We start from the raw sequence: 11319 nt of genomic DNA on the forward strand, positions 1-11319 counted from the left end.
TGGATAGGCGCGGCGCGTAAGAGCTCCGGTATCCAACGGTTACGTACTGACTGAGAGAGACGGGACCTCGTGAGGATCTGCAGTGATCGGTGGAGCAGGCTTCTGGGGTCACTTCTTACTGGTTCTCTCATTCTATTGGCTCGTGAAATCTTACATCTTATTTAATAGACTTTTATATTAAGATCTCACTATTTTTAAGAACCCTGCCCATAGTATTTGCCGGCAGTCCTGGTCACGTGATACATTCCACCCTATATAAACATATCCTTAAAGTGGTATTCCCCTTTAAGAATATCCACAGGGTAGAAAATAAGGGGTCAGACCACAGAGACCCCCAGTATCACCAAGGAATAGAATTACCATTCATATCCTATGGAGATGCTGGACACTAAATGGAGCAGTGCTGCTCATGTGTGACTTCTTACTCCACCCTGAGGTGAGACTTGTGTCCCTGTTCTGGAGATGATAGGATTATCCAGAATTAGAAAAAACACAGATACTTTATTGCAAAAAGAGCGCCACCTCTCTCCTTAGGTTGTGTATGGTATTACAATTCTAAGTGGTGGGTTATAACATGGTGAGGTGCAATTCAAGATGACAAAAGTTACTTACTCCTGAAGAAGCTTTGGAGACTTGTTATTATATATTCAGTCTCCTTCCCCCCAGTTCTAAGCTGCTGCTTTTTGCTAAAGACACAAAAATCTGTGTGTGAGCTTTTCTCTCTGTCTCCCCCCCCCCCCCCCTTCTTTGTAAGACAGCTGATGCAAAGAAGTCTCTGGCAGGCTGTATCTGCAACCTTGAAGCTTTTTTGTAATGCTGTGAGAGTTAATACGAGGTCAAGTTGCTGACGAACTCTCAGCATTACAGAGTTGTAGAGAGCGACTTGTTTACATCAGCTGTCTCGTAAAGGAGGGGTAGACAGAGAGAAAGGCTCACACACAGATATTTGTGTCTTCAGCAGAAAGCAGCATCTCAGAATTGGGGGAAGGAGAATAAATAGATAATAAGTATGGGCCCTTGCACACTACGAAATTCACGCAGATAACTTGTGGATTGTGTGCGTTCCCACTTGAAAATCTGGCCGTCCCATAGGCTTCATTCTAGGATCAGGCAGATTCCGCTGTCTGCCCTAAGAATTGACAGGTCATGGGGCAGAACCTAAAGGGAGGGGGGGGGGGGGTTGGACAGGCGAGAGACGGAATATCAGTGTGATTTCTGTAGTGTGCAAGGGCCCCAAGGAAGTAGTCTCACTATGGGCAGCAACATATGAAAAGTTTTTGCAGAATAACCCTTTACAAGTTATATAGATGAATTAGTCAGCTGCAGTCCACACTGCGCCAAACAGCTGACGCTGTACGGCCTCTCTCACAGTAATATATTGTATGGTAAAGTTACGGGTATCAGATACCTGCTAGGCTGAGGAGATCTGTGTGTGTGAATGAATGAATGTGTGTGTGTGTGTGTGTGTGAATGAATATGTGTGTGTGTGTCTGTGTGTGTGTGTGTGTGTGTGAATGAATGTGTGTGTGTGTGTGTGTGTGTGTGAATGAATGTGTGTGTGTGTGTGTGTGTGTGAATGAATATCTGTGTGTGTGTGAATGAATATCTGTGTGTGTGTGTGTGAATGAATGTGTGTGTGAATGAATGTGTGTGTGTGTGTGTGAATGAATATCTGTGTGTGTGTCTGTGTGTGTGAATGAATGTGTGTGTGTGTGTGAATAAATGTGTGTGTGTGTGTGTGAATGAATATCTGTGTGTGTGTGTGAATGAATATCTGTGTGTGTGTGTGTGTGTGTGTGTGTGAATGAATATCTGTGTGTGTGTGAATGAATATGTGTGTGTGTGTGTGTGTGTTTCGAAAATGCAGTCAAAGAGGTGTTCCCAAGCCCCTGATCTGTCCTCCTCACTCCACTTCCCATCTCTTTCTATGCTTGATTATCAGTCAGGGCTCAGGATGAGAGGGGGAGTGAGGAGATGGTACCGCCCTTACAGCATTTGCACTTCAGGGGGTTGGGAATGCCTCAATTACTCTGCACTAAAAAGTACAAGCATCTTTCTATGTTCTGGAAGCACAGCTGGATATATGAAAGGTACCACGTGTCTCCTTGCCCTAACAGCTAACAGTGTCAGCAGTGTGAATCTTGGATTGCAGCCGACATATTCCCTTTAAGTTTCCTCGTTCCGAAGTGCTACACCTTTACATCAGAGCCAACATAGCCCAATATCTTTGCCCCTTCAGATTCATGATGAGCTGTGTCAGTAATACGTTTCGAGGTGCAACCCTCTTCATCAGACAATTGTATTACTGTGTTTTTTACGTCATTACAATAAAGAAGTGGGAGAATCTTGTACTACGACTCCTATCCTTCATCGTGAACCCCGTGAATAAGCCGCTCTGCGCCTGGCGTCCGAGTATTCCACACATCCTGCCTCTGATGAGTGAATCTTCTCTTTGATTTCCTGACCGATTTCTTCAGGTCCTCGGACGGGCAGCGAGCCGAAAAAACTAACTTTTACAAAGCATCAGGCGGTATCGGGCTCGTAGCGCGACCCCCCAAGGTGAGCAACACCTATTCATAGATACGCACAAGTCCAGCTCTGCAGTATCACACTATGTGCGCCGTGCGCTGTTTCTTTTCTTTTTTATAGCTAAAAACAAGGCATTGGCCTTTTCTGTTTAAAAAGCTGTCTATTTTTGCCACAATTTAAATTTGATCCAACAAGGATTGAAATTGTCACTTGGACACAGGCTAAAGTATAACTGTGATGTTTAAACATTTGATTCTGAACTAAGTGTTTGGCAGCAAACAAATGACTGCACATTGCTTTCAACAATAAAAACATAATTGTTATTTGGACACAGACTGAATAATTGCAGCACTGTATATACGTTTGACACCGAACAATACAAGAATTTTAGGAGGCACTATTAGCAATTAGGGGTCATTCACACATCTATGCATGGTCCACAATGACAGATGTTGTGCTACAGAACAGACTTAAAAACTCTCGACATTATCATCATTCATAATGATGCCGGGAGCTCTGAAACTGATTAAATCTGTGCGCTACTGTACTGACACAGGTGCGCGGTTATGTCAGTACAGTAGCGCAAAGATTTAAACTGTTTTAGAGCTTGATGTTGGGAGTTCCAAATTCGGTCAGAACAACACGTGCACCACATTATCATCACCATGAGTTATACCTCCATAATATTTGATCAGAATATCAGAATGGTTTTATCTGAGACGGTCCTTTGTTATTCCTATAACCTGTTGTATGTTTTTAGGCCCTATGCACACGTTCCGTAATTTACGGATCCGTATTTCCGTATCCGAGTTAGTGCACATTGAAGTCTATTGGGCTATTCACACGATCAGTAGCAGAAATGGATGAAAATCAATCCGTAAAAAAAAAAGGACATGTCCTAGTGCGGACCATGTGCGGACCCTGATTTTTTTACGGATCCTCTCATTGAAATCAATTGCGTACGGATTGTTTACGGATTGAACCATGTTTGGCATCCGTATTTCCGTATTCCCGTGAAAAAATACGGATGACTCATGGGTCACATGGTTCTGTCTCCTAAGCAACCGCTGACAGGAAGAAGGAAGTGCAGAAGGAAGTGCAGAATCACATGCCGGTGGGAATTGAAAGTGAAAGCAGCAGCACATGTGGTGGGACCCAGAAACAGACAGAGAAAGTGAAAGAGAAGATTAAAAATGGATGTGGAGAAGCTCATTCACCTCATAGAAGAACGCCCCTACTTGTGGAACAAAAGAGATGCATTTTATGTGAACCGAACAAGAAGGGACAAGGGATGGTCTGAGATTGCCCATGAAATTTATGGCCAGCAATGGGCATCAGGGTCCAAGAAAGAGAAACAGGAATTGGGTATGTATGTATGTATGTATAAATGTATGTATAAATGTATGTATGTATGTTTTGTTGTTAAGTCATGTAGTGCACAATTTATTGGTATTTCATAAGTGTACTGTGTTTTATCAGTGGAAAGACTGAAATCAAGGTGGCAGACATGCAGGGATCAGTTCAAGAGGGAGATGCAGATGAGAAGCCGCAGTGGAGATGGACGTATGCCCAAGAGAACATATGTGTACACAGAACAATTAATGTTCCTGAAACAAGTCCTGGACGTTGGCCCGTAAGTTTGTTTTACCATTAATAATGCCTAAAGTGTCCCTCCTGTGAAACTACAACCCCCACCATACCTAAAGTGCCCCTCCTGTGAAACTACAACCCCCACCATACCTAAAGTGCCCCTCCTGTGAAACTACAACCCCCACCATACCTAAAGTGTCCCTCCTGTGAAACTACAACCCCCACCATACCTAAAGTGTCCCTCCTGAGAAACTACAACCCCCACCATACCTAAAGTGCCCCTCCTGTGAAACTACAACCCCCACCATACCTAAAGTGTCCCTCCTGTGAAACTACAACCCCCACCATACCTAAAGTGCCCCTCCTGTGAAACTACAACCCCCACCATACCTAAAGTGTCCCTCCTGTGAAACTACAACCCCCACCATACCTAAAGTGCCCCTCCTGTGAAACTACAACCCCCACCATGGCTAGAATGTCCATTTTTTATTATAAAATTTTTATTACATCTTTGTAGAACATCTGATAATCTGGTAGCAGAAGATGAGGCTTCTGGTAGCTCCCAAGGAAATCAGGAGAAAGAAGTTCCGGATTCAAGGGAGGAGGAATCCATGGAGGCTGCTGAAAACCTGGACACATCTCCGGCTGAATCAGTGCAAATTTGCCAACGTCGTAGGAGAGAAAACCGTAATGTGGTGTCAACCAAATCACAAATTGACAGTGAGGTGAGGTAAGGCTCTTCTAAGCACTGTCAACAGGTCATAGAGACATGTACATAGAGACTTCATATTTTTTCTTTTTATAGGTCCTCGCAATACTGAAGAAACGTGGAGAGCAGAAGCCAAACCAGCTGTTCTGCAACAGCCTGGCAGTTGCACTGGACAGTGTACCTGAAGAGAAACGCCAGAGATGCTATGGGACTCTGTTGGCTGTGGTTGAGACTTTTAGCAAACATTTTGACCCAGACAAACTCTCCAAAATTGCTGATATGTTTAAGTATGGGGACACCCCAACCATCGCCACTCCTACCCAAACCTTATACACTCCTTCCCCCAATCACCACCCTCCCATACAGCGATACCCGCCTCGTCCAACTTCCCAACACTCCCATGAGTGGTATACCCCTCCTAACAGCCAGGATTGGGCATGCCGAAGCCCTCAAAATACACCACAACCGGCAGAGCACGCGTCTTCCACTCCCTACTCTCAGGATCTGTTTGAAGTGTAAATGTTAGTTCACATTAGTTTTTTAAAGAGTGGATTTTCAGTTAATAATTGGTGTTGAATCTGTGAGTTTGTTCAACTGTTGTCTTAAAGGGGTAGTGTGTTGTTTATAATTTTTTCACTCAACACATTTGAAGTTTAAAATGTGTTTTATTTTAGTGAATGTTCCCCCCCCCCCCCAGGCCAGACCAGACAGTGTGATACACTTCACTCACCTGATTCGTGCAAACCCCTGGGCACCATCTTCATTATCACCAGATGTTGCCCAGGGGTTTGACACGATTCTCGTGAGTATAGTGCATGACACTTTTGGGTCTGCCATAGGGTTGAGGGGAACCCTATTATATCACTAATATAACACACATTACAAAGTTTTAGAAAAGTTTATTTTGTAGTGAATCTACAAAAGCCATAGTACACCGTTACATATTGCACCCACGAGTGGTATACCCCACCAACCAGCCTGGATTAGGCATGCTGGTGAAAATGTCAACACGACAGGTGGAGCAGGCATCTACCCCTCCATTTTCTCAGTATTTTTTTGAAGTTTTTATTTACCATAGCTTTCACAAAGTTTGGAGTTTGTATTTGATGTAAGCATTTGTGATGTAAAGAAAATGTGTGATTTTCTACTGGAGTATTTAAAAAAAACAGTTTGCGATCATGGTTTGTCCGTTTATTTCACACCACATACAACATTTGTTATTTGAATGGCTCAATAGTGCTACATCAGCCTTTCCTTTTCCAAAACAGTTCAGGGTGGCCCGTGGACTTTGAGATATGTCCTCAGATGATGAGGTCTTAGTTGATAATTGTGCCTACATTACTCATTTTGAAAACCAAAATGAGAATGTGGGCACAAATATCGGAAGCTCGCAGCCCACGTCAAGGGGCCTCATCTACTGCGAGTCCCTAACTAACTAACACAGGAACCAAAACTAAACTAACTAATAGAACTTGAAGCACCAGTCCAGAATCAAAGTCTCTTAACAGATATCCCTCTGCCATGGTACTGCTCCTGCTGGTGATAGAAAGTAGTCTGCGTAGAAGTCCCGGACAGCCAATCCTGACGATCCAGGCCTTCCTTGCAGGTTCCCTTCCAACGGGATGGGGGCAGACTGCATGGCTGACATCTGTTCCTCCGTGATGACTGTGGCATCATGAATCCTGACGTAGTTGTGAAGGATAACACAAGCCTGTATCACCTTCTTAACCTTGTCAGGAGTTAACTGAAGGGCAGACTGCATTACCCGCCACTTGGAGCTCAGAATTCCAAAGGCGCACTCCACATACCGCCTCGCACGAGTGAGACGATAATTGAAAATGCGCCTCCGGTCATCCAAGCCTCGCCTTGGAAAAGGACGCAAGAGGTGGGTCTGTAAGCCAAACCCTTCATCAGCCACAATCACAAATGGAGCTGGAGGTCCAGATGATCCAGGTAGAGGCCTTGATTCAGGGATGCCCAGGTGGTTGGACTTCAGCATCTCTCCAATTCTGGAAGCCCTAAAAACACCAGCATCCGCTGCGCTTCCATAGGCCCCTATATCCACAACCACAAATCGATAGTCACTGTCAGCTAATGCTAACAGGACCATCGAGAAATAATGTTTGTAATTGAAATACAGGGACCCAGAATTAGATGGCTTCTTCACACGAATATGCTTTCCATCCAGGGCACCGATGCAGTTTGGAAACTGCGCTGTTGCTTCAAAGCCCCCAGCGATGCGGATCCAATCTTCAGGCTGGGGGGGTGGCATTACTTGGGCCCTCAGACGCTCCCAGATGGCTGAGCAGGTCAATCCAACAATAGAGGATATTGTGGAAATCCCCAACGCAAACTCATAATGCAGGCATGCAAATGAGTTACCAGTGGCAAGAAATCTGCAATAAAAGACAGTAAAGATTATTAGTATTTAAAAATTTCCAAGAAACAATAGTAGCATTTTAATACACAACATTAAAATAAAGCACCTGAGGGTCACAAGGAGTCTTTCTTCTGGGGAAATTGCCTCTCGCATTACTGTATCCCGGTATAGCAGTCCTGGACGCAGGTCAGCAAGGAGGCGATCAAAGGTCGCAATGGTCATCCGGCAATAGTTCTGGAACTTGTCAGGATACCTTCGCAGGTCGGTGTACAGCTGATGAAACTGTCCCCTTTCCGGGCGCGCAGAGACAATGGGGTGTACCCAGTATCTCCGACGCTTGCTCCTCGGCTCTTCTTTAAGCGTGTCCTGCTCTCCAAAGCGCCGGGAAACAAGCCAGGTCAGGAGTGCTTCATCAGCTACTTGATCGGTCATCTTCACGGTGATAAGTAAAGTCAAAAACCAAAGCTAGACAAGCAGAGGTAAATAACAGAACTGTCTCACAGCAAAGCAAACCAGAAATGGCAAAGTAAAATGGCTAACAAGCGATCATGTGACTTATTTTCGGGGTTTGGCAACTTTTTTTTTTTTTTTTTTTTTTTTAACTACTCAACTTTAATCACTTGCATAAAGCAGTCAGCAGCAAAAACGGATTTACGGAAATACGGATGGAATACGGATGAAATACGGATGGAATACGGATGTCCAATCCGCAATTTCTCACGGGTTGTTTCAGGACCAGAAAAAAATACTGAACGTGTGCATAGGGCCTTACTCTTTCTTTAATCCTTCCTGCAGCTGCAATTTTCATTGTTTCACTTTGCCTTTTTTCTCCCCGTCTGCTAAGGTCCATAATGTTTTTGTTTTTCCATTAGCAGAGCCATATGGGGGCCAGGCATCGCACCTTGCATGTAACCGCATAGCGGGGCTAAACTACCAGAGCTATATCCACTGTTGGCCACTGATGGCAATTGACAGCTGCAGATTTAATGGGAGGTACAGAAATAGCTTGTGGTGCTACATTGTTTTTGCATCTCCCATTAAAGTCAATAGAATTATTCAAACTGTAAAAAACAGCCTGATCGCCCATCTGTTCCTCAAGCAGGCCGGGAAGCCCTCAATATAATCTCAATATATTGGTCTACATCTATCAAACACTTATGGCATCTGCTGTGGATTGGGATGTCCCTTTAAAGGGGTTGTCCAGCGAAAATCTTTTTCTTTCAAATCAACTGATATCAGAAAGTTATATAGATCTGTAATTTGCTTCTATTAAAAAATCTCCAGTCTTCCCATATTTATCAGCTGCTGTATGTCATGCTGGAAATGTTTTATTTTCAGTCTGGCACAGTGCACTCTGCTGTCATCTCTGGCCGAGACAGGAACTCTGTCTCGGTTTTATATGAATCCCCATAGAAAACCTCTTCTGCTCTGGACAGTTCCTGTCTCGGCCAGAGATGTCAGCAGAGAGCACTGTGTCAGAATGAAAATAAAACATTTCTTGCATGACATAAAGCAGCTGATAAGTATGGGAAGACTTGAGATTTTTTAATAGAAGTAAATTACAAATCTATATAACTTTATGATATCAGTTGATTTGAAAGAAAAAGATTTTCTGGACAACCCCTTTAAGAACTGCCTAGAGCTGCCCATTTAAGTCCAAGATACATACAGCTACCTGTAACATACCTGAAATGCTTTACCCCTTGCCCTTTATTGTGGGTAGCAGTCATGCTGGGCTCATGAGGACAAACTAGATAAAGATGAGAGCCACAGTAGAATAAGTATGAATGCACTCTTACAAGTCCTGATATGCATGGGAAATGAGGCATACCCAACCAAAAAGGCAGCTTAAGATAAATGGGGTATCATTTCCCCTGACACCTTCTGTCGGCAGCTGGAATAAGTTGCCCGCAGGGTGCAGTACTGTAATGCCATCACTGTCACAAAACCAAAGAACCGCCACATTGAGGAAATTGTACGGCTGCTGACTGAGTCTAGGCACCCACTCACTAGCCACTCTTTTCTTCTTCCTGTCGTTTCACAATTTTACTGGGATTTTCTCCAGGTGTGTGATTGTATATATGTATACCCTTATTAATGTATGTCATCAATGGAATACCAGAAGCCTAAATTCCATAGAACAATGTGCAATGTTATCATGTCGGCTGGAGCATGAGGATTTATGAGGATATAAGGATAACGTAACTGTAAAATAAAGTTGCAATACAGTACAGTATCAGGCTATGTTCACACAACGTACTGTATATTTTTGTAAAACCACGGCCGTCTTAACTCTTTGCTTCCAGCCACTGCTATACTTATCGTAGGAGATTTATCAAGACTGCCACACTCGTGCACCAATCTTAAATAAAGCCCCACCCCCTTTTCCTCTTCTGGCTTTACTAAGAGGCGTAACAAATTTAGACAGGTTTGTTATAACCAGGTGCAGAAATAAAATAAAAATGTAAATAAAATTTTTTGGTCATCTGCCATCCCAGAAAAAACGAATGGCATAATAAGCTGTCAAAAAGTCCCATTTACCACAAAACAGTGCAGATAAAAAGAAGTTAAGTAGTAAAACAAAACAAAATAGTATGTTGAAGGAGTATGCCACTTAAACATAACTTTTGATATGTTGCTGCCCATGGTGACACTAACAATTCATTATATACTTGTTATTATCTATTCAGTCTCCTTCCCCCAGTTCTGAGCTGCTGTTTCCTGCTGAAGACACAAAAAACTGTGTGTGAGCTTTTCACTCTGTCCCTACCCCCCTTCTGAGACGGCTGATGTAAACAAGTCCCTGGCAGGCTTTATTTGCATTATTGTTTCTTCTGAGGTCAAGTTGCTGATGAACTCACTGTGATAAACCCTCCCAGCATTACAAAGATGCTATAATGTTGCAGTTACAGCCTGCCAGGGACTTGTTTACATCAGCTGTATTATAAAAGAGGAGGGGGGAGGGACCGAGAGAAGCTCGCTCACAGTATTGTATCTTTAGCAGAAAGCAGCAGCTCAGAACTGGGGGAAGAAGACTGAATAGATAATATATAATAAGTATGGAAGGAATTGTTAGTCTCACCATGGGCAGCAACATATGAAAAGTTACGTTTGAGTGGAATACCCCTTTTAATGGTGCGTTCACACCTACAGGATCTGCAGCTGATTTTCTGCTGCGGATCCGCAGCAGATCTGCAGCAGATTTCATTTAAATAACTGAACACAGCATCAAATCTGCACCATCAAATCTGCTGCAGATCCTGTAGGTGTGAACGCACCCTTAGGCTGGATTCACACGCTGTAACTGTGCGGCTGTATTTTTTATGCGGCTGTAAATGTGCGGGTGAAACTCCGGCCGTGGGAAAAAATAGACATGCGGCTCAAAACATACGGTCATTTACTTGGAAATCTGGTTCAACTAAAAATAACAAATAAAATGTTAAGAAAGTGATGGAAACACCTCTGGATGCATCTGGGAAAGCAGGGAACACAGTTTACATGAATCGCTATTACCGGGGTTTGCGATCCTCTGCACTATAGCCGATGTCTCTCATGGTTAATATATTGAATTAATAAAACACATTTTCTGTCTAATAAAGTCCCTTTTATTGTTCAATAATTAAATGTAAACGATTCCATCATTTTGCAATTAAATATACTGTTAAAATAAATATATATATAAATAAATGTATATTTATATATATATTTATTTTTTGACAGTATATTTAATTGCACAATGATGGATTCGTTAGAATTAAATTATTGACCAACGAAACTGAATTTATTTAAACGAAAATTTGTTTTCTTAATTAAATATTAATTAGTACAGGAAACTCCATAAGCCGGTAATTCATATTGCCGGCAATAGAGCATTCTGTACTAATCATCACTTTACTTTAATGAAAACATCAAATGTTTCTTCTAATTATGTTATCACAATAGCATTATTAGAAGAAACATTTAGAATTATATGTGCGCTCAGCTGATTGGCTGTTCGGCTGAGCGCACATATAATTAGCTGGTCCGCAGCACAGTGACTTCATTGTGCTGCGGACCAGCGAAGAGGACACATCGGGGTGAGTATAGAGCTCTCCCCACCCCCTCCCCGGCA

The 11319-nt window shown here is 42.9% G+C and overlaps 2 protein-coding genes across 2 annotated transcripts; one reads left to right on the forward strand and one right to left on the reverse strand.

The window, feature by feature from the left end:
• Positions 1-3644: 3644 nt before the first annotated feature.
• On the forward strand, positions 3645-5536 carry LOC138798460 (uncharacterized). Its single transcript, XM_069978927.1, has 4 exons — positions 3645-3894; positions 4009-4162; positions 4637-4844; positions 4925-5536. The coding sequence occupies exons 1-4, from the start codon at positions 3723-3725 to the stop codon at positions 5345-5347; spliced, it is 957 nt and encodes a 318-aa protein (XP_069835028.1). The 5' UTR covers positions 3645-3722; the 3' UTR covers positions 5348-5536.
• A 793-nt stretch (positions 5537-6329) lies between these two features.
• Positions 6330-7640, reverse strand: LOC138799992 (uncharacterized). Its single transcript, XM_069981799.1, has 2 exons — positions 7315-7640; positions 6330-7224 (listed from the first exon to the last, which is right to left on the reverse strand). Exons 1-2 carry the CDS (start codon positions 7638-7640, stop codon positions 6330-6332), a joined length of 1221 nt encoding a protein of 406 aa, XP_069837900.1.
• Positions 7641-11319: the final 3679 nt, after the last annotated feature.

Source organism: Dendropsophus ebraccatus, chromosome 8 (genome assembly GCF_027789765.1).
Source record: "Dendropsophus ebraccatus isolate aDenEbr1 chromosome 8, aDenEbr1.pat, whole genome shotgun sequence".
NCBI classification, from domain to species: domain Eukaryota; kingdom Metazoa; phylum Chordata; class Amphibia; order Anura; family Hylidae; genus Dendropsophus; species Dendropsophus ebraccatus.

Coding starts and splice junctions, on each gene's coding strand:
- LOC138798460 (XM_069978927.1), top strand. CDS start 3,723: ATGGATGTGGAGAAGCTCATTCACCTCATAGAAGAACGCCCCTACTTG. Junction 3,895..4,008: donor GAAAGAGAAACAGGAATTGG/GTATGTATGTAT, acceptor GTGTTTTATCAG/TGGAAAGACTGAAATCAAGG. Junction 4,845..4,924: donor AATCACAAATTGACAGTGAG/GTGAGGTAAGGC, acceptor TTCTTTTTATAG/GTCCTCGCAATACTGAAGAA.
- LOC138799992 (XM_069981799.1), bottom strand. CDS start 7,640: ATGACCGATCAAGTAGCTGATGAAGCACTCCTGACCTGGCTTGTTTCC. Junction 7,225..7,314: donor AGACTCCTTGTGACCCTCAG/GTGCTTTATTTT, acceptor CTTTTATTGCAG/ATTTCTTGCCACTGGTAACT.